The sequence below is a fragment of the Hydra viridissima genome, unplaced genomic scaffold, assembly GCF_058129835.1.
Source record: "Hydra viridissima isolate aposymbiotic clone 2 unplaced genomic scaffold, HvirCarnegie_v1 scaffold_12, whole genome shotgun sequence".
NCBI classification, from domain to species: Eukaryota; Metazoa; Cnidaria; class Hydrozoa; order Anthoathecata; family Hydridae; genus Hydra; species Hydra viridissima.
Window position 1 is genome coordinate 7,900,897 of NW_028324311.1, and position 23,318 is coordinate 7,924,214.

Genomic DNA, 23,318 nt, shown 5'->3' on the forward strand with positions numbered 1-23,318 from the left:
CGTCGCTTTGCCCACTGGGTTAATTTAATATTTATTTTTATGACTTCATTGAATTTTTATTTTATTATTTACTTTTATGACTTATATAGATTTACATTGTTTTAATATCTATTTTCTAACTTTTATTTTGTTAATTCAGTATAGAATACCACATTGTGAAAAAAAAAAAAAAAACGCCTTTATTACTTATTCTTTTTTATTATTTATTTATATCTAAAACCCTGGAAAAGGATTCAAACATGTAGAAGAAATATATGCAGAATAAAGAGGGATAAAAATAAAAATCATTTAATAGGCGAAAATATTATCACTTCAATAAAAATACTTAACAAAAAAAAACATAAAAATTAACAAACCACATAAATGATCATCTATTATTGCAATAAACCCTTGAAGATAAAAAGCAAATAAATAAATTGAAGATAAAGAGCAAAACTTAATAGACATATATATAAGTAAAGTACATATATACATAAATAAGTAAAGACATTTAAAATTTTACAAACTTGAAGATTTTCTACCATCTGTCTTTCTTTTTTTTTTAAAAAAAAACAAACAGAAACACTCACCTGAATATAGAAAAGTATCAAAATACAAAACGGATAAACTTAATATAAACTAACGTTTGTAGAAACTCTTAACTTGGCACTTTTTCACTTGGTGACTTTTTTGAAGCAATTCAACAGTCGATTTTGTTTTCTTATTTTCTAATATTAATTCTAACAGAGATATATAATCAGATTTCAAAAAGTCAGAATAGAAAAAAAAACAAAACAAAAACAAACAAAAAAATTAAACAGGAATATTTTACAAGAAAAAACGAACTTTAAATTCTTTGTCTTCATTTTTTTCTTTTTATTGAATTTAAAGTGCTGTTTCCTCTCAGAAAATTTCATAAGTTTTGTTTATGGATCATTTACCTGCTCAATAGAAATCAAATAAGTTAAAAGAAATGTAAAAATAGATTAGTAACTGCATCGATTGGAGGTCGAATACATGATTAAAATAAAGATTTTTTCCCGGTTTTTTCGGTTTTTTTTAAGTAGCAGCTGCATGCTTAACAGTTACTTTTTTATGTAACCTTTTTTCGATGGTCTCGTTTTAAAAGATTCCAGAAAAAAGCTTTTTGCAATATATCTGTTTTTATTACCAGAATTTTTCACTATTTTCCTTGGATTTCCTAATTACTGATTCCTTTAAAGACAAATGTAGTTAACTTAAATATCAAAGAGAAAGATTTTAAAAATCAAAAAGTAGATAAAATAGAAAAAAAAAGTAGATAAAATAGAAAAATGCTAGGAGAGAAAAAGATTATGTTTTTGGACTTTATAAACATTTTATGAAAAGCTTTGAGAATATTCTTTAAACATCGAAATAGGAGCTGTATGGTGGTTAAAAGCTGTTCTGATAAAGGCTTGGAGGCTGTGCGCTCGTTAAATATACTAGTGTCACCTGTCGGGAACCTGCACCCGTGTCAATTCCATCCTAAATGAGAGTACCTTGGCCTAACATATGAGAAGAAATAGTACTGTAGCTAACCGATATTAACAAGGCTCCTAGATCGGCTGCTAAGAACCTAGGGTTAATTTGGGAACTTAAGTCGCAAATCACATAAACAGATCAATTTGAAGAAATCTCCGCTAATCATTAAAACTTATGATTTAAACTTGAACTTAAAAAAGAAATGAAGTTTTTATTAAACTACAAGAAATTTTAAAATCTTATAGATAATTAGAAATACTTTTAAGCGTTACATCTGTTGTGGATACTAGTGCCCTTTACAATTCTTTCAGCTTTAAAACAGTCAATATTGGCTTCAACCAAACAATCCATCACAAGACAATCATTATGATTACGCCATTTTTTCTCAAATTAACTGTTTCTAAGGTCGTTTGACTATAGCTTCGTATTTTGACCGTTGTCGATGTATGGTAAATAAAGGTTTGATAATATTTGAATCTTATCTGTCAGTTTATCTATAAAGAAAATAAAAAGTGTCATTGTATTTAAACCTTTTTTGTAATTATTTTGTAAATTAACTTTTTTTAATTTTTTTAATTTTTTTTATGTTTAAACTAAAAATCAAAATAATGAGGGTTTTTCAATTTAGTAGGAATGCATGTATTTAAAACTAAAGAAATTTTTTCCTGATTTTTTTTGGGGTTACATGCCAAACGGTTGAAAAGATTTTTTAGATTTAGAAAAACATTTTAGATTTAATATTAGTTTATGATTAAAAGTCAAAAATATTCAAAATCGTATAGTGAAACATCGGAATACGAGTCTTTGAGTTATTGCCCATTTGGAATACGATAAGGCACTAAGGTGTAGTCAGGCCCGTCAAGAGAATGAACGAGGCTCATGGCAACTTGCTCTGGTGAGTATCTAGAGCCAAGAGATGGCTGCATTTTTTTTTCATTATTTCAATCTTTTTTCTAACAAAGGGCCTGGGTGAAATCCCTGCCAGCTCAATGGGTTTGGGTATAGTTAAAGTCATTTTTTTTTTTTTTCATTACCCACATTTATTTAAAAGGAAATAAATATAAAATTAAAATAGTTTTAGTATAATATTGGTTTTTACCGAACAATTTCATGACGGCCTGTGGTACAACTTGATATTTAACAAACGCAAAGTAAAAAGGGATTCCAGTCAATATTACCAGAAGACAATAAGTAGACTCCAAAGGGTTGTCGTAAAATGGCGCAGCCACAAGATATATAGAGAACGACAGCACAATAACTGGAATAACGATGAAAATCTGTCGGTAAAATAAAATTTAATCAATATAAAATGAAAAAAAAAGCAATTTATAATTAAACTTTTAAAAAATTATGATCAAATAAATAGTTTAAAAATAAATAGTTTAAAAATAAATAGTTTTATAGCAAACTATGGTATGTTTATCCAATTTTAAAATAATTGTCGTAATTTTGCTATTGTTCCAGAAGATTTCCGTAAGTTGAATACACCCTTAAGATTTTATTTTTTAAGGCTGTAATGTTCCTCTTGCCATCATAAGCAGACTCCCATGCCTTTAGGAAATAATTGGTATCAATGAAAAAAAGTTCACTGACTTTATAATGTTAGTTCATTGATATTGTTGACAGTTGTGAGGATTTCTTCGTTGAGAAAATCTGAACTTCGATTCTTTACAAAAGTTTCAATTTATTTTCTTATTTAAATATCTAGTAAAAAGTGAAACTTTTGTACAAATTTATTGTTCATACCTTAAAAGGTCTTTTTAGATCTGGTTTCCTAAATCTCAGCCACAAAAGTGCAATTATTGTTAAGCTATAAAACATCCAGGACGCGAAGTTGAAATAATTTATAAGAGTTGTGAAATTGGAAGATTCTGGGATCATCATCATCCAAGCCAGCACACACTGAACAAAATTTATATTGAGTTGATGAAAATTAAATTTTTTTCTATTTATTTACAACTATTTTTTAATATTATTTTTATTTACAATTACTTTTTGATTTTATTTTGGAAAAACATAGTATTCATGCAATAAAATCACATTCGTTATAAAAATAAAACAAATTTTGTAAAACTCACTACTAACACAAGGGCTGGTATGGGTGTTTGCTGTTCATAATGAATCATAGCTAATACTTTGGGCAAGTGCTTCTTTCTTGCCGCTACAAATGCTAGCCTAAAAGAAAATGATTTTCTGTGTTTTTTTAAGTTTTATTAAAAATTTTCCTTTATTTCATGCCTAAAATTTTCGTGTAATGGTTATGCACTTTCCTTACCTTCCGCTTGTAAAAGCTATGCCATTGGCTGAGCCAAAGGTTGAAAAAGCAACAAATATTGGTATTAGAAACGCATACTTGCCGTACACTCTATTTGCTAAAGTCTGAAGTAAAAATATTCTATAGGTTAATCAATTCTAAAAAACTATTTTCAAAATCGTTAAACAACCCAAAATTTTATATAAGCGTACTACAGCTATTGCGTTCGAGGTTGCAATTTCTCCTGATGTCAGCACAGTAAGATATGCTATGTTGATAAGTACATAGCACCCAGTAACTAATGGAATTCCAATAATAATTGCTAAAGGAAGATCACGTGTAGGATTTTTTAATTCCTCTGTTACAAAGTTGAGGTTATTCCAACCGTCGTACGCCCATAAACCTCCGTAGAACGCATACCCTATACTTGATACGCTTGTGTTCGTTCCGTGAAAAGCGTTTTTAAACTCGCTGTTGAAACCTAGTATTTAACATTTTACAAATCGGTTTTTTAAAGCTAAATAGCTATTTCTTTTTTAAAAATGATAGTATTTAGAAGATAAAATTACCTTGAGCTAATCTGACGAGACCGGTGATAACAAGTATGGTGATAGCCAGCAACTTGGCACCAGTAAAAGCAATTTGAATTGTTGTTGCCCAACGAACGCTTGCGCAATTTATAAATACTATCAAACCTTAAAAAAAATCCAATTGATTGATTCTGCAACAAAGATTGAGAAGTTTTTAAATTATGAAAATGAATAGACATAAAATAAACAGAAATACACATATAAAATGTAAGTGTATTTCTATTTATCTTATACCTATTTACTTTTATTTACATAATAGATAAAAGTAAAAATGATAATACTAAACCTAAAAAAAATGCTGCAACAATTTTTGAAATGAAGTTCTTTTCTTCGAGGTTGCAGCCGCCCGTAAAAAACGGTTCTACCGTGTAACTTCCACTAGCCAACAGTATTGCAGCTAATGATGCCGGTCTCAGAAGAAAAGTTGACGTGTATGACAAAACAAAAGCAGGTAATTCTCCGAAAGCTTCTGAATAATAACTATATTCTCCCCCTGACAATGGTATTGCAGTTCCTATCTCTACATAGCATAAAGATATCATGGCAACAAGAACACCCGAACCGCTCCAAACTAAGAGCGCCATACCGGGGCTTCCCGAATTGACAAACACATCGCGTATTGAGGCAAATATACCGCTCCCAATCATTGTGCCAACAATTAGCGATATACAGCCAATAAGACCAACCTGACGTTTTATTTTTGCATCAGCTTTATAAATCGGTTCAGTCGAAACAGCTTTTGTTTCGTCATTGTGTAAAAAATCAGATAAAGGTATATCGTTTGTTGAAGACGTGTTCATTTTCGGTAATGGAAATATTGATACTTGAACTTTAAACAGACCATTGATTTAAAAGCCACTCTATTTTGCATCCAAAACAATGAGCCAATTTTTTTTTAAATACGCACTCGCTGCAATGACGTCCTTCAAACTCCTAAAAGCAAACATTAACCATTTGTTGGCATTTTTAATTTGTTAATTTGATTACAAAGCTTTCAATTTGAATTTCTTAATCCTTTACTTTTTTGTTTTCTTTATTTTTAAGAACGTCTCAAATTTCTTATTTGCAACTTTTTTCGTGCTTAACTTTATGAAATTAATTTGTAGTTCTGAATATTCTATACTTTGCTTTATCTTATAACTATCAATAGAAATATATTTTTGGAAATTAAAAATATTCGGTCGAATCCTATATTGAAAAAGCCTTGAATTATAAAACTTAACTGAAAACAATTTATTTTTTGAAAGAATGTTGAAATCCTAACAAAGTAACATTGGAATACGATGAGATTATGTAACATTGACGTTAATACATTTATTTATTTTTTTTCAAGTTACCTTCATTTTAAACAAAAGTTGTCCCATCTTGAACAAACGTAAAATTCTTCCCATTAAGTTATTAGAATATATATATATATATATATATATATATATATATATATATATATATATATATATATATATATATATATATATATATATATATATATATATATATATCGCATTAATATTTCCATGAATCATGTGCAAATCAAATATTCCTTTATTGATGATGGCTCCCCAGACCATCAAAGACTTGAAAAAAACTACGAACCATCTTCGAAATTATAAAAAAAACTACGAATCTTCTTTTTCTACAAATCTAAAACTTTCAACAACTCCAATTTTGATTTTTAAACAAATATAAAATTTGTTTGACAATTTTAGCGTCAATTTTTATTTTTGTTTTTTACGCTTATAGGTATTTTTTTACAGTACTGGCGAAATTAATGAAGTTATTAAAACATTGCTTTATTGCGCATTTTTTATTAATAAACACCGCCTAATACTTAATATGTCTTCCTTTAGCATTTATAAGTAATGAAGCACGATTTGACATCCAATGAATAAGTATTTGGCACATATTCTAGACTTCTACATTGTGAAACCAAATGTTAAAAGGTTTGTTTGGTTTGGATGGTTTGTTTTTTAAAACCATGATTTCTCAACCAATTTTTAATAGTAGGCCACTGATTCTTCATTAGATTTAGATTTGGAAAGCTTCCTGGCTGCTCCAAAGATTTAGTAATTTTTTCTGTCATGTGTTTATATGAACAGACTTGGATATTAAGTCTGTTTAAAGATTCCGTCGTTGTGGGTTCTCCGATCTGCGGACGAATTTTGCCCACGTACTTCAAAGTGCAGCTCATCAGAAAAATCAACTGCATCTAGAAACAGAAATTCTATCATTAATATTATTGACAGAACATTAAGAGTAATACTAATAATACGACAATTTCATAAAAATATTTAATCATGGTTAATAACCTCAAATAATTAATGTATTTGAATGAAATTATGATTAGAAGAAAAAGTAGTATTTCTTACCTTGCTCTAATTTTCCTTTGTCCTGTGTCTGTGCTGTTTAACCCATGCTAAAGGTTTCTTCTTCATGGCCAACGTCAAAAACTGCTTCTTTAGTGGTTTTCTGGTAACTTTTTCCATTACATTTTGTATCAAAAAGAAAAAAAATGTGGCAGAAATCTCTGTTTGATTATTAGAAAAAAAGTTCTTTACATCTTTTTTCTAAAAGTTTGTTTAATGGTTTCTTATGGTTTTTTTTTTTGTTTTGTATTGTCTTTTTTTTTTTTTTTTTACAATTTTAAAATCTGGTGATTTAGTTTAATTTTTAATTGTGCTGGATCTTAAGATAAAACACATTTTGAGAAAAAATTAAATTGCATTAAAAAAAATTCGTCAGTTCTGAGTTTTTGTTTTACTTTAATGGGAAAAAAAACAAATTTATTTAATAAATTAATAGTTTGTGTACAAGTTGCATTTTTTAAAGCATAAAAAAAAATGTTACTATGGCACTTGGATGTCAAAACCTTCCCTTTTGTAACCATAATGGATAACATAATACGAATACAAATATACGGTAAAGTTTTACTTTGTCACAAAGCAAAACGTTATCGTTGTTTGTTATTCGTGCTATTTGCCGCAAAGTTAAATATGTAAGTGTATTTTTAACAAAAGTTTAATGATCTGATAAAAATCAAGTAAGCATTCAAAAAAGCATCTTATTGTCATTATCTTTCTTATCAAGGCAGATGGTTCATATTTTGTCTTAGCTATGCAGTTTCTCAAAATCAGAAAGGCAAACACTTTGACTTTATGCATACCCTAACTTCCTCTTTTTCCTGAAATGATTTTTTCTGCTACCAACTTGAATGGATCAGAAGATTCAGGTGTTACTAGAATAGTATTAAATCTTTTCTCCAATCTTTGGTCAAAAGCATTAGTGTAAAAAATAACTTATAGTATATTCTCTCATTTCTCAGTTTTCTCTAGGAAATCTCTGGTTATTAGATCCTGCATAAAACGTTTGAAAGTTTTGTTGGTAAATTCGCTTCAAAAATGTGATCTTCGGAATTCTAAACCTCTTAGAGACTCTTTGATTAAAACATTAGATAGTCTATGATGATACAACTACATCAGGAGACATATACAATTGTTTAATCGAAAGAAATTTTAGATGAACATTCACTGAACATCTATTAAAATTGACAATTTTAGCCATTATTCAAAAATTTTTCTACCCAAAAAATAAAGAAAATGTTCCTTTTTTTTATTTACTTACTTATACAGTTAGGGGGATTCTTAATGCAAAAACGTGTATTTCGGTATAATAAAGTAGATAATCAACGGGTACTTGAGGGTAATAAGAGGGAATTGGTTGGTCGTTCGCATCCATGAAATTTCTTTAGTAATTATCTATGCGTATTTATTTATTAGAGTTTGAAAAAATCAAAGGAATCTAAGGAAGATTCTTTTAATTTCATAGTGTATCAAGGCATTATCGAGGTTGATTTCGTATCACATAAAAAGAAGTCTAATTAGTTACACTCAAAACAGAAATGAAAATCCTTTAAAATGATTTTTAAACCTGATTGCACAGCCAACAGCTGTTTTAATATATTTATATGATTTTGTATTTAATCAAAAGAATTAAAAAATGAAAGCGAAGTGATTTTAGTTGGTATCTTCAAAATCAAAAGCATAACAAACGAAAATCTCAAAATTTGCAAAGACAAAGAAAATTTTTATTCCTGAAATCTGTGAAAAAGTTTTTACTACAAAAGTAAATAAACATGTTTTAATGGTATATCTGTTAAACTAGTTATTGATTTGTCTTTTAACTTAATAAATTGTTTTTTAGACTACTTGTACTAGACCTATTCTAGTTAAGAAAAGTTTGTTAAAATGAAGACAAGCAGATAAAATGAAGACCAGATATATACTAAAAACTGCATGGTTAAAAACAATATTTGGAGTAAACTATGTACCACGTTTCGCTTTCAAAAGCAATTTTATTTACCATAGACAAGTAATGTCTGAAGATCTCCAGACTATCTGCAAAATGAAACCTTTAGATACTCATTTGCCTTCAGGAGCTATAAAATCCGCCCCATTTCCTTTAAATCGTAACAAAAGGCCGCTGAAAGCCCTGGCCGTTGTTTTTTCTGGCATGTATCTTGGTGGCTCTCAAGCTTTTTTTTTTGCTCAAACTTTGCATGTATCTTGGTGGATAGCTCTCAAGCACTTTTGCTCAAACTTTGCATAAGTTTGACATATTCTGTTTTAAAGAGGGCGAAAATTAACAAACTAATGTGACTTAGGCTTTGATTAGCATTTGATGAACTTCACGTTTCCCATTCGTATTACTTTTTTTCTTCATATATTTCCCTTGGAATATTTCCAGTTTTTTAGAGAAAGAATTTTACTTGAAAACTGAGCTGACTAAAAAACAATTAATTAAAATCGTTAAAGTATTTGAAAGGAAAGTATAGTTTTTTGAAAGGAAATTCTTTGCCCAAACGTTTGATTTAATCAATATGTAGTGTGTTGTTAGATGTAAAAGTTTCTTATGAAAAGTACGATAAAGTAACCGAAGATTTTTTTTTATTTAAAAACAACTTTGAAATAAGATTGTCGAACAGATTCTGTTTTTATCAGAAACTGAGATTTACGTTAGAACGATTACGCTAGAGCGATTATTACAAGAAATTTATCTATGGTTAAATGTATAAAAGCTTTTTTAAAAGTATGCAATAAATTGAAATATGAAAAGGAAAATAACAAAAACCTGTCAACAAAGAACCTATAAGAACAGTTGCTCAAGTTAAATCCGATTTCTCTGGTGATTCCCTCACTGGACACAAAAAAATCCTCCTGAAATATTTTAGGATTGAAAAAGTTAAAAATTTCATGTTTTCTTATATTAACGTTTAATTTTTATTGACAATATATTAACTTTTCCATTTTTTTTTAATTAAGACGCCTCTTAAATGTAAAAAAAAAAATATATAAAATTTTTTAAAGGAATTGATAAATATTGAGTTAAGCATCGGAAAAAAGCCTAAAGCTACAATAATAAAATAAGCTTCAAACACATTTTACGATGTTTTGCGTTAAATGAGCGATGTGAACGCTGGACATTTTTATGATCCATTTTTTTTGGCACTGGACATTTTTATGATCCATTTTTTAAGCTATGCTCTAAGATCACTTGCATCCAGATTCGTTCTCAGCGTTCGAACTTTGTTAGTTATGGTGTGTCAACGAAACTTTTCCACTTTAAAACTTTGAAACAAAAATTTCAAATAAACAAATGTGAATTGTTTACAAATGGAAGTGAAAATTCGTAAATTCACTTTCTTCTCCTGTTTTGAGGACATTATCGAAAAAATTTTATAAAAAGTGATTGAACGTGTTTTGTAGAAAAATTTTCCACAAGAATTTTTTTTTTCACAAGAATTTAGCGGCTTTTTGTTAAATAAAATTATTTCTTGTATGTTTTTTTTTTTTTTTTATCACAAAAAAGTGCACAAAATGTTATTGATCGTAGGCCATTGAAAAAGAATTCTTTTACGTGAAATTATTGAATAGTGTCGTCACTCGGCAGGACAACGAAATCGCACTTGACATCATTGTTTTCATAATGGTATAAAATGCTTTTGAAATACTTCCAATAGGCTTCCTGCGACGTACAGTGGAAAATTGTGGAGCAACAGCAAATCATAAATGTTTTTTACTAATGTCGCTACAGTCATTATATTTCAATTTTATTTAATAGTTTAATAGTCAATCATTACTATAATGCAGGAATTTCACATAAATATGTAAAACAAAAAGTTTTGAAGCCCTACTGTTTATTAATTTTGTGGATGTTCAATTCAAACCTGTTCGCTTCATCACTTTAAAAGTTAATTTTCTATAAAACTTTCTAGGAAAAAATATAAAGTATTATACATATTTGAAAAGCTCATCTTATCAAGAAAGTTTGGAAATGATACATTTTTACTTATATGGTTCAGTTTAGGAGTAATTATTTGAACAATAAAATAAATGAAAAAAAAAAATATTCTTCAAGTTCACTGAGACTTTTGGCAGTTACCCACGCTTCCCCACGCTTTACATTTAATATAGTATTGTAGCCTTGGTGTTTTATTAAAAAGAATGAGTTGCAGAAACGTGTGGTTTCCGAAATTATCGAGAAAAAAGTGATAGAAGTAAAAAAAAACAGAAAACCGCTTTTTATTGTGGTTTCAAATTTTGTTCATTTATAACAAAAGCTTGGTATATGTTTTTAAATTTATTATCAATTTTTTATTGATACCATGGCATTCTTTTATTTTTGCACTCATTTTGTGGTGAATGTACACTGCCAATATATAAAGAGTTGAAACATTTATATCAGTATAACAAATTTACAGTGGAAATTAAACCAACACGTTTGACTATTGAGTATTATGTACATTACTTTTGTGACTTGTTAAAATGACAAATTTTAAGTGTTCGAAATGTAAATTATTGCTTTCCTATATTGATCGAGGAAGGACAGTTGATGCACTGTCAACAATTTTAAAAGAAAGTTATCAACTTTCTGAGGACAACTTGTGTTTCATCATTAGTGATATTCAAAGGCACATTATTCCGTCGTTTAATAAACGATGGATACAGGCGTCACGGAAAAAGGAAGCTTTTTTTTATCTAAGAACAGTGAATGGTTGGATTCTGAATATTGTGTATCTTTACCTAACTCAGAAGAAGCAGTTACCGACTCCACGCCATCTACTTATATTGAAAAACGCGGAAGACCCTGCGTGTGGTATGGAGATTCGTCAGAATCCAGCAAAAAAAGAAAAAATTCCATGTTACTTAAGGAATATGGATTCGAGCAAATCTTTAATACAAATCTTGAAGAAGCAGAGGCAAAACTTGTGGAATCATTAAGGATTGCTAATAAAGACAAAAAAATTAATATCGAGTTTTATGGAAAATGCAAGCCAGAAAAATATGCTAACGTATGAAGAAGCACTCAGCGTGTTTATTGATTTAGATTTAACAAAAGCACAATATTTGTACATGAGAAAAGTGACAAACGAACGAAACTGTTCCATATTCCCACCATATTGTAAAATTCAAGAAACTAAACAGACCTGCTATCCACCATCTTCTGCAATAGAAATTACGAACACATATGCAAAAAGTCTGGAACTGCAAGATTTATTGGATCACACTGTAGCTAGAATTTTGACCATAGATTCCGTGTACGGTATTGAAGTCAAACATTTATTTTTTTATAGTAAATGGGGCTGTGATGGGGCCTCTGGCCAAAGCCAATGCAAGCAGAAACTTCTTGAGGAATATGAACTTATTTCTGATGCAAATTTGTTTATTAGTTCTTAGGCGTCTATAATTAATAAAAATGGTAAAAGTGTACAAGTAAAACGTGAAATTTTTCTAACAATGATAGATGGAAAAGTGGCTCAGGCATTAACTTATACAACTTCTGGGTTATTTTTTCTAAAAATCCGGATTTAATTGTAATTTCTTTATTTGACACTCTGCCACCCCATCCAGGTGATAAAAAACTTACAGCACCTGATGGAGTTATACCAATGAGATATTTAATAGTGTTGTTGTTTTTATAATTTGACCAAGTTTGGGCTCGAGCATGAAGACTAAAAGGTCTTTCAATAAATATTTCCATACAATCAATTATTGCAACACAATTATAAAACTTTTTGCGAAAACTTGTTGGCAAATTTCTTCTCAAAACATGCTTTTCTGGCCAAACAATTAAAAACTTTACATTTTCAGCAATAATTGGAAGCCAAGTTCTATATATTCTAGTAACTGTTGACTCAGAAAATCCAAATCTAAAGCTCAAGTCTTTATTTAAAAATCCAAGTTTGATTTTCATTAATATTAACAATAAATGGTCTTCCATTGGTATATTTGTCATTGGTTTTACAAAATCATTAAATAATGATAAATACCACAAAAATAAATTTGCATTTGGCAAACCAGTATAAAAAGATAAAAGTGAATTATCATCTTTTAGTTTTTCAAACGAAATATACTGAGAAACATATGCTGATGTTATGGCTTTGTTTAAGGTAATCTTTAATTCAACATTGTTTTTACTCAAAGTTTTGACTTTGGACTGTAGCTCAGCAACAAAATTAACATCATCAGTCTGAGATTCTAAAAAAATAAACATGTAACCATTTATTTTATCAAAGAACGCAAGTAACTTCTTAAAATTAAATTACAACTTATTTACCTTGATTTAATTTGAAAGGGTCAACAGATGTTACTGCATCCATGTTAACTGACATCTGTTCATTTTCAGCTCTTGTTTGAGATAAATTATCTTCAGTATTTTTTTTTGTTCTTTTACAGCTTCTTTCAAATCTTTCAATACTTTGATGTTTTTTTGAAAAAGATTGCTGTCTGTATAAAAAAACAGATGGAACATAATCAGGACTATTAGGATTGTCCGATTTTTTTCCTAAATAGAGAAAATAAAAATGCAAACTTCTCTTGTTTTATCAAAATAAAAGAAGTTATGTTAAATTAAATACAAACATTGTTTGAAACAAAGATAATAATAACATTACAAAAATTTCTAGTTATCAAAAAAATTAATTAATTACCTGAAATAAAATGTTTACTACATAATCTTGCGTTGTCAATCATATTTGTTGACCAGTTTTCACGTTTTAAAGCTTGCAACCACAAAACTCTTCTGTTATTTGATTCTTCTGTATTTCCAAAAGGAATTCGGTAAAAACTCAAGCTTTTATCGCCTTTTATCCTTTTATTCATACACCCTACAGCACAACAACTGTCAGGCATTATATTTTAGGAGTTTTTAAAAAACTTTAATCTTATTAAGTTACAATGCAGATTATTTACATAAATATTTGTTCAATAAACGTTCACTGTTTGCAAATCGGTTTTTGAATTCCTGCCACCTAGTGCGCATGCGACGGAAATGTAAACATTGAAATTCATCTATTTTGTAGTTTTTGAAACTAAATAGTTTCAAAAACTACAAAATAAATTATCGAAGTATTCTGCATTTGGTTTTAAGTTGTCATCTTGTCTTAAGAAACGATAATGTTTCATCAGTGTAGAAAACTCCATACACACGTGTATGTTAAAGCATCGAAATAAAAGGCTTATTTAAAAGATTTTACTATATAAAACATGTTGTTTAATGGCCAGTATGGGGATCGAACCCACGACATTCGCGTTATTAGCACGACGCTCTAACCAACTGAGCTAACCGGCCTTGCTTTAATCTGGAAATTAAATTTTTTTTAATAACAAATTTAAACCCTAAGTAATGATTACACTGGTAAACAGATGTTTTGGTGCCAGGATATTTTTAGTTGATTCTATATGAATTTCATGCCCTGAATTCAGATATAGCATTAGTTTTTTTCTAGGAGCTCTAGTTTTTGAGATATAACGGTTTAATCATTTACATGATATACTGACATTAGTTGAATCAATGTAACATAATTAAATGTTTAAAATTTTTTTCATTAAAATTATTACCACTTTTTATATACAAATATTCACAAAAATGTTCAGCTGTAACAATAACTATATTATTATAACAGTAAATTAATGAACATTTAAAATTTTTTTTTCTCGTTGCCATCCTTGAATACATTTTGGAGCAGTCTTTTTCCAAACTCCAACAGTAATCTGCCATCATATGCATATCACATCTTCCTTGATAGAAATGTTCTAGGGTTTTAATGTCCTGATGTAATCTTTTCCCTTGTTCTTCACTGAAATCACCCAAACTTTCAGTAAAACATTCCAAGTGGCTATGTAAATAGTGCACCTTGATGCTCATGTTACACCCCAGAGATTCAAAACTGTTGAGCATTTCATTTACCACTTCCATATAATTTTCTGATTTGTGATTGCCAAGAAAATTTTCTATTACTGCTACAAATGAAGTCCAAGCTTTTAGTTCAACCTCATTCATTGATTGTAAGAAGGCAGTATCATTAATTAGTTGTCTTATTTGTGGGCCATCAAATATTCCTGCTTTTAATTTTTCTATACTCAACTAAGGCATATTTTCTACTAAATACAAAAAACATAATCCATTTTTATCTAAAGCTTTTACAAATTGCTTCATTAGACCTAACTTGATGTGCAGTGGAGGAAATATTATTTTTTCTTTGTCAACTAGAGGTTCATTAATGACATTGTTTTTCCCAACGTCCATGCTTCCTCTGTTTGGCCAATATCTTTTTATCCAGTGGTTTGATCTATCTTTGCTATCCCAAAGACACAAAAAGCAAGGAAACTTGGTGTAACCACTTGCCCAAGTAGAAAATTTACCATTTTTAAATCCACACATATGACCCAATGATGTTCATGGTATTTTATTTTTTCCAACACCAAAGATATTGTGTTATAGTCCTCTTTCATTTTTGTTGAATGAGCTATTGGTATTAAGCCTAATTTGTTCCCATTGTGTAGAAGAACACATTTTAAACTGCGCTTTATGCTATCAATAAACAAAGCCAATCATGTGGAAAATATTCTGTTAAACACATTTTTTCCAGAAGTCCTCTTACTTCGTGAAAATATACAAGATTGTTTTCTTGAGAGAAGAAAGGTAAAAGATTCTTTTCTCTTGAAAGGTAATAAGTAAATTTTGTTTCTCTTTCCAGCCAATTTTTGTCATTCAATCTGGAAGCAAATAATTCAGAAGCTGCTTTTGACAAGTTGAGGTCTCTAACCAAATCATTTAATTCTTCCTGTCTGAAACGTTGAGGTACTGATGGCATTCCTTCATAATCAACATCCCCTTCATTTAATTTGTTATCAGTTCTGGTAGTTGGTGAAACGTTGGTATTGGCACTTCATGTGAATGGGGACTCGGGCGTCTAGCAGAAGGTAGATCGGGATAAGTCCACTTGCTACGGTTATTTCGATTTATTCCAGTAATATTTACCATGCAAAAATAACAGTCATCAACGTGATTTTTGGGTTCTCTCCACACCATTGGGATACCAAATTTCAAATTCTTTCTTTTTCCGGAAGTCTACTGTCGTAAATGTTCGGTACATGTTTTACAAACCTGGTGGGGCGCCCAGTTTTTATCTTGATCACCAAGTTTAACACCAAAGTTGCCGAGATAAGCTTTTTTTATAAAACCACTAAGAGTTTTTCGGTTTTCCTTGAATGTGTATTCGCCACATATATAGCAAAAACTGTCAGGATTATTTAAACAGCTTCTTCTACCTGAACTCATTTTATTTTATTTCTGAAAATCCCAAACATAACGTTTGAAAAACTATGTTTCTAGTCAACTACTTCAGAACTAATAAAGTATTAGTTTGCCGCCAAACGATAAAAAACAATAAAATATGAAGTGTGAACCGAAAGTTAAAAGTGAACTTATCTAAAAAAGTAGAGCTGCTAGAAAAAAATTGGTTTCATATTTGAATTCAGCATACCAAATGAATAGATGTATACAAAAACGTTCTAAGTCATAAAAACTATTTTTTCGGGGAACGAGAAAAAACTTATTAAATCCAAAATTATTACTTTAATAAATTCTAAAAAAATTTGTGTGCATTTTGACATCTTTAAATCTTAGATTTGTTAAAATATATATCAAAATTTGTGATATATATATGTGTTATACATAGTTAAAGTTGTCTGACTTAGAACCTTTTTGTTTACATGTGTTAAGGATAATAACAAAAAGCTTGTCTTTTATATATTCATTCATTTTTTGTACAAATAACTATTAAAAATCAAAAATCAAACTATTACACATATTAAATCACACAATGTATAAAAAGACCGATCACAAAGCCTTTGTCAGACACCTCACTTGATATCGTGTTCCTCTTCCCCGTCATTCGCCTCGTCGGTTGTTGGCCAGCTCATGAATTCATCATAAAAACTACTGAACTTATCCAGAACATATTGCATTAGCTTCCTAATATCCTGCACTTTCACTCTTTTTATCGGAACATTACCCAATGGGTAGCACACATTTTGCAGAAACTCGACGATGCCATCGACAATTTGAGAAATCTTGTAAGTTTGGACCATTAGCCCATCAATGAGTGGCCTACAGAAAATTACACCTGGAGAAGTCCCGTAAGTGGAGTGCATCAGAGAACTTATTCCAAAACGTATTTTATCCTCAGCAGGAACTTTCTTTCTCATTGTTTCTTTCGAAATGCAAGATTTTTTGTAGAATGTTGGCCACCACTTTCGAAAATCTACAATATCTTCTGTTGCGACTTCTTCAACAATAAACTTACCAGTAGTACTAGAAGTAATGATAAGTTCAGTTATCTGGTGAACATTGTACACCCTGTCAAACCTTTTCAGTTTTCTCTTAATTACCGCGAAGTCCCGGTCACATGGTAGTACGAGTGACCTCTATTTGGGTAGTACTGCTCGATTCGATCAAATCGACCAGTATCTGTGAGAGCCAAAAAGACTCTGTTTAGTGAATGGTTTTTATTTTGGCCTCCACAGTTATCTGAGTAGACATGAACTTCAGTAAACTGTGGAGAAGCAGATATTAGGTAATTATACACAAAAGAGCACACCTCAATAGGGCTTTTTCTGGCTGTGCCTTCATGGTACACATAAACTTGACCATTATTGCATTTCACATCGTGAATAGAGAAGAGATTAACAGAGAGCTGTCTGAGGTAAAAGGTTTCCTGGACTGGTATCATCGGTAAAGGGATATTCTGCATGTAGTCAAATGCGATCGCTAAGACATGCGGTTCATTTCGTTTTGTGTCCGGGTTGCTTTCATTTTGGAGTTTGTTGTAAAACTTTTTCATTCGACGTTTGTGTAGCATCAGTTCAGCAGTAGCATTTCTCTTTGCTGCATCACTGAGATGAGGGCTTTGTAATTTTAAATTAAGCTCCTCACAGGTGCAACAAGAGTCTATCTGGGGACGGCCAAATCTTAATGTAAAGTTGTTCTTAAAGTAGCCTAGAAAAAATTTGTAGCTCTATTTTTCTTCAGGATGTTTTTCTTTAAACATTGCGTACAAAATTTTGACATTTATTCTAGCATCTAGATAATTGATAGTTTTACCAGCATATTTGCTCTGTTTCACCGGATAACTTTCGATATGTTCTCTTATCAGAAGTCTTATATTGCCCCTGATTGCATTCGTTCCTAATTTTTTGCCTCGAAGGTCCTTTGGTAATTTTCCTAATACCAACAGGGAGCGCAATTGTCGAATACGGCTAATTTTAATACCATAAAGGCTTTTAAAAACATCCACACATACCCTTTCTTTGGCATCCCCCACCAAAACCTCGTATGTAATTGAAAAGTCATGAACTACTCTTCCTTCGGCACCTTCCTTTCTAGGTACGTATGTTTTCACCTTCATACTTGTAATCCTAACGATTGTAGAAACCTAGTAATCCTAACGATTGTAGAAACCCCTACGATTGTAGAAATACATCTTGCTCGTTCTTTGTCTTTAACGATCTCATGCGTGCGAAGATCTCGTCGCTCTGATTTTTTAGACGTTCCGTACATTTCTTCGAGCATCTGAAAGCAAAATATCTCATTAGATTATGCAAATATAAATGTTCGAGGCCTAAATGCCGTAGTACTCGTGAAACAGGATAAAACTAATAAACTATCAACATCCTATACAAATCATTCATTCATAACAGTCAAAGATTAACAATATGTTACGAGGAATATCTTACATTTCAAGCAAATTCATAATGAAAAAAATGACCAAAATAATAACAAACCTGAGGGTAAAGGGGAAGAATACTGAATGCGACCAGACATCAAACAAGCTGAAAGGATTTAAATACTACCAAACAATCTTCAAATGAATCTTCCTCTAATAAAATATATCCAAGAAAAAACAAGTCAACAGTTTTCAATAGGTCATCATCATCATCATCATCATCATCATCATCATCATCATCATCATCATCATCATCATCATCATCATCATCATCATCATCATCATCATCATCATCATTATCATCATCATCATCACTTTTTTTGTCTCTGATATTACAGTAGAAAGCAGGGCTGTGGAGTCGGAGTCGGAGTCGTGGAGTCGGAGTAGGAGTCGGAGCTCATTTTGGCTGGAGTCGGAGTCGGAAAAATTGTACCGACTACGACTTCGGTTTAAAAAAAATCTTTCAAAGTTTCATAATTTTCATAAGGATTTTATAGATGTTATTCATTAAAATATTTTATGTTCTGTCAGTCTAAAACTACAAGTCCCAGGATGCTCTGAAAATTGTAGGATATCCAGACACAATGGGAATTGTAGTTTGCAACAACTGGAGGACAAGGAGTTTGACATGTTATTTTTAGGCCTTTAAAACAGTGATAAGCAATAGGGTATTTTGCTGCTTATCACTGAGAATCATAAATCACCTCCCTTGCGCTCTCTACCTTCCCTTAAACTATATAACTTCATGATTTAAATTGTCTGGCACTGTGCTACATATTTTTAGTAGAAAACTAGGCGTGCCACCACCAAGCACCAAAGAGTTGCTCCACAAACAGAAAGACTGTAAGTATTCAATTAACTTTGTTTCTCTGGAGAGAGTATTAGAAATTTAGTGATTGAAGAAGCTGTTAAACAAAAAGAAGAACTTTATGAATCTCTCAAGGGACGCTTTGTGTTTCTTAACAGAGTGAACTATTTTGCAATCAATGTTTAATTCTTTTTTGAAACTGAAGCAGTTACCAAGACATTGGCAGTAAAAGACACCAAAGCTAATCACACCAGCGAATTTCTCCAGATCTTAGTAGAAAAGATTCTTAAAGAATATAAACTTAAAGAAGAACAAGTTCTTTCTGTCCAACTGACAATATTTCAAACATGATTTTGACAAATTCATAATGTTATTAGCGGCTGCATAAGAGTTTATTGCATAACAAGAGTTCAGAAAAGTTGTTTGTTCAGAAATTTTCTAATAAATATTGTTTAAAGCACTAAGTGTTTGGATTATTTGTATCATAGTGATGAAATAGCCAATGTTAACATTTTACTACAGTATATTTGTTGTTACAAATTGGTTACTTATGAAGGAGTCGGAGTCGGAGTCGGAGTCGGGAGTCGGAGTCGGAGTCGGTCCATGGTAAAATCAAGGAGTCGGAGTCGGAACAGCAGCTTACCGACTCCACAGCCCTGGTAGAAAGAGAGATAAATTTGAATTGACTTTACAGCAAAGCATTGCTTATGTTTTTCAAAAAGAAACAAAATTGGTATTAATTAAAAAAACTTTTGAAAATATTATCTGATTGAATTAAAAAATGCCTTAAAAAAGTAGCAAAATTTTGTTTAGATTTTTTTTAGCTAACTAAAAGAATTTTGGAAACCTTAATCAGACAGAAATAATTGTAATAAATCCTTTTATAAAAAATAGAAAATAAGTTTACAAAACCTAAGCATAAACAAATTTTTAAATTATAAAATCATAAAGTGCTATAATGCGAGTAAAATAAATAAATGCTAATTGTGATAAGTAAGTGACCAAATTAAGTTTAAAAAAATATAAATCTGGTCATAGAATTTGAAGTTTTTTTTTTCATTCAAAAGTTTAGTTGCATAGCAAGCATTACTTGTTTTATTACGTATATTAATACGTATTTTATATGTATTATTTGTATTATTACGTGTTTTGTATTATTGCGTATTTTTGTATTACGTATTTACGTATTACTATTATACGTATTTTAGTATTTTGACATTTGACATTAAGTCGATGCGATAACTACTTTTGGATGGTTTGAAACGTTCGTATTGAGTTGTAACCACAACTCAATTTTGTAACTTTGTTTTCTCAAAATAGCTTAAATCTTTCTATCTTTACATGGAACTATATGACACTTATGTATTTAAATCTTTCTATCTTTACATGGAACTATATGATACTTTTGAATTTTATGAGTAGAATTTGTGGCAAATGGCATAGAGAAAAACACTGTGAATATTTCCAAAAAAATTGATACTCAATTTTTCTCAAATAAAGAGAAACAGAAATAGTTCAACCCAAAAAAATCCAGAAATCCTACAGAATAATTAACGCAATAGTTAAATAACGTAATAGTTAAATAACGCAATAGTTAAATAACGCAATAGTTAAATAACGCAATAGTTAAATAACGCAATAGTTAAATAACGCAATAGTTAAATAACGCAATAGTTAAATAACGCAATAGTTAAATAGCGCAATAGTTAAATAACGCAATAGTTAAATAACGCAATAGTTAAATAGCGCAATAGTTAAATAACGCAATAGTTAAATAACGCAATAGTTAAATAACGCAATAGTTAAATAGCGCAATAGTTAAATAACGCAATAGTTAAATAACGCAATAGTTAAATAACGCAATAGTTAAATAGCGCAATAGTTAAATAACGCAATAGTTAAATAACGCAATAGTTAAATAACGCAATAGTTAAATAACGCAATAGTTAAATAACGCAATAGTTAAATAACGCAATAGTTAAATAACGCAATAGTTAAATAACGCAATAGTTAAATAACGCAATAGTTAAATAACGCAATAGTTAAATAACGCAAAAGTTAAATAACGCAATAGTTAAATAACGTAATAGTTAAATAACGCAATAGTTAAATAGCGCAATAGTTAAATAACGCAATAGTTAAATAACGCAATAGTTAAATAACGCAATAGTTAAATAACGCAATAGTTAAATAACGCAATAGTTAAATAACGCAATAGTTAAATAACGCAATAGTTAACACAAACAAAAGGAAAACAACAACATCGTTGCCTTTATTTTCTGATTAGTGATCACACAACAACAATTGTTTAATGTTTCATTTGGCTGAGAAACTGAGAAAAGGGGGCAATTGATGGGTTAGATTGTTTAAATATAAACAATTGTAAAGCGCAGGCGCATGAAACTGCTGTCAAAACAACTTAACTGATCAGATACTTTTATCAGCAGTAAAAAATGTTTTCGACTGATTAAATACTTTTCGTTTTTTTTTTCTTTCTTTTTTAATAAAAACTTTTTAAATTACATTGTAAATTATATATATGATTTATTAGAGCCAGCTTATTATTTTTGTTATAATACCAAGTTGATATTTCACAATGCTTTTAGGTGTGAATCTCAAAGACAGTTTATCATATTATCAATATGATGATATATTGATAATATGATGATCATATTAATAATATGATAAACTGTCTTTGAGATTCACACCTAAAAGCATTGTGAAATATCTTTTGCATAAATTATATTTACGCTTAAAATTATTATGTTTAGGTAAACATCATGAAACGAACAAAAGAACGTTCGACGAACAAAATCAATTCTATTACTAAATACTTTGATACAACTGGCTCAATATATTTTGGGGGGAAATCAAAAAAAACTATGCCATTTCCGTTTTAAAAAATAGTTCATTTTTATTTAACAAATGTTTATCAGAAAAGAAGTGTGAGATTAACTATATTCTAAAAAAATATTTAAAATGATATAAAAAATGAATGTTTTAAAAATAAAAAATGACAGAAATGATCCATGTCCATATTTAGACGATCCATGTCCATATTTAGTTAACACGAAATGATCTAAGTCCAACAGTATAGGTATCTAAAAATTTTTCAAAACGCAATTTATTTTCTTTATCGAAATACTGCATCATGCCTTAAAGGTCTTTCTTCTTTGTCTCTTTAATTGGACCACACCCCAAAGGATGTTCAATTTCTGTATTTTAAATTTTTTCGATTTGTACAACGCGTTTAAAAACTCAACAAGCTTGAAACGGTACTATGGTACTAAAGTTTTTCTTAAAAGAGACAATTCCTGGACTGTCTTTTGTCACTTTTAACAAGGCAATCTAGCTTATTCCCAACTTAGATGTATCCAAAAATGTAGCTGAGAAAGTGTCAAGAAAAGTTTTCTTACTCATATCAATGACCTCAAACGGTCTGCTAAGTCTAGAGCTGCAAATAATACGCTTTACATCGTCTACATTGCATAAGTTATATCGTTTCGTGCGCTTTTTTAAATGTGGCAGTCTCTATCAGCCTTGGACTGGGCCGCCGGGATACCGGGAGATTCCCGGTGGGCCGGTTGGCATAAAAATTGTATTATATTTTTAGTTAGGCTACATTTTATTTTCCAAATAAAATGTAAATTAAAGTTCAGACTGGTTTGAAAGAGAAAAGAATTAGAGCAAATCAACTACTTGAAAGTGCAAAAGATAAATTTCCTATCAATGTTCACAACATGGTAATGAATCAAGTAATTAGTAGTTTAAAACAGAGATTCTCAGAGCATGGTAGTCTATATGCTGATTTGTCTTGTTTAGATCCAAGAAATTTTGCAAAAATTTTGAAAAAAATGCCTAGTGGCAGATTGCAGCATCTGAGTGGGTTGCTCAGAAAGTTTGATGCTAGTGTAACAAAAGATCAGCTTCAAACGGAATTATCGGACTTTACAAGGAAATGGGAAAGTTTCGAAATAACTCTTGAAGATGAATGTAATTTGATATTTGACACGGAAGTATCTGACTCTGTCTCGGTCAACATGTAACAATATAAATCCGAAGAATCTGAAACTGTCTTTACAATCCCAGAAGTGGGAAACAGTGACAGCCACAGAAATAAAT

At 30.2% G+C, this 23,318-nt stretch overlaps 2 protein-coding genes and 1 non-coding gene across 5 annotated transcripts; all 3 read right to left on the bottom strand.

The window, feature by feature from the left end:
* Positions 1-294: 294 nt before the first annotated feature.
* LOC145194220 (b(0,+)-type amino acid transporter 1-like) lies at positions 295-5,230 on the bottom strand. Of its 2 annotated transcripts, XR_016445862.1 has the most exons (9): positions 4,613-5,230; positions 4,306-4,431; positions 3,949-4,217; positions 3,758-3,861; positions 3,561-3,657; positions 3,229-3,384; positions 2,582-2,759; positions 1,742-1,976; positions 295-1,485 (listed from the first exon to the last, which is right to left on the bottom strand). XR_016445862.1 is itself a non-coding variant. In XM_090069558.1 (8 exons), the coding sequence occupies exons 1-8, from the start codon at positions 5,124-5,126 to the stop codon at positions 1,897-1,899; spliced, it is 1,524 nt and encodes a 507-aa protein (XP_089925684.1). In that variant the 5' UTR covers positions 5,127-5,230; the 3' UTR covers positions 295-1,896. The 2 variants fall into 2 exon arrangements, 1 of the variants encoding a protein (XP_089925684.1); XM_090069558.1 differs by having other exon boundaries at positions 295-1,976.
* A 5,809-nt stretch (positions 5,231-11,039) lies between these two features.
* LOC145198553 (uncharacterized) lies at positions 11,040-13,661 on the bottom strand. 2 transcript variants are annotated; one of them, XM_090069561.1, is made up of 3 exons: positions 13,310-13,661; positions 12,937-13,106; positions 11,040-12,857 (listed from the first exon to the last, which is right to left on the bottom strand). In XM_090069561.1, exons 2-3 carry the CDS (start codon positions 12,989-12,991, stop codon positions 12,067-12,069), a joined length of 846 nt encoding a protein of 281 aa, XP_089925687.1. In that variant the 5' UTR covers positions 12,992-13,106; positions 13,310-13,661; the 3' UTR covers positions 11,040-12,066. The 2 variants fall into 2 exon arrangements, with proteins under 2 accessions (XP_089925687.1, XP_079930260.2); XM_080074134.2 differs by having other exon boundaries at positions 12,937-13,164; positions 13,310-13,651.
* A 215-nt stretch (positions 13,662-13,876) lies between these two features.
* On the bottom strand, positions 13,877-13,950 carry Trnai-aau (transfer RNA isoleucine (anticodon AAU)). Its single transcript has one exon. It is a non-coding gene; the product is annotated as a tRNA-Ile (tRNA).
* Between the last annotated feature and the right edge of the window lie 9,368 nt (positions 13,951-23,318).

Coding starts and splice junctions, on each gene's coding strand:
- LOC145198553 (XM_080074134.2), bottom strand. CDS start 13,511: ATGCCTGACAGTTGTTGTGCTGTAGGGTGTATGAATAAAAGGATAAAA. Junction 13,165..13,309: donor TAGTAAACATTTTATTTCAG/GTAATTAATTAA, acceptor TTCTCTATTTAG/GAAAAAAATCGGACAATCCT. Junction 12,858..12,936: donor CCCTTTCAAATTAAATCAAG/GTAAATAAGTTG, acceptor TTATTTTTTTAG/AATCTCAGACTGATGATGTT.
- LOC145194220 (XM_090069558.1), bottom strand. CDS start 5,126: ATGAACACGTCTTCAACAAACGATATACCTTTATCTGATTTTTTACAC. Junction 4,432..4,612: donor TGTTGCAGCATTTTTTTTAG/GTTTAGTATTAT, acceptor ATTTTTTTTAAG/GTTTGATAGTATTTATAAAT. Junction 3,658..3,757: donor ATAGCTTTTACAAGCGGAAG/GTAAGGAAAGTG, acceptor ATTTTCTTTTAG/GCTAGCATTTGTAGCGGCAA.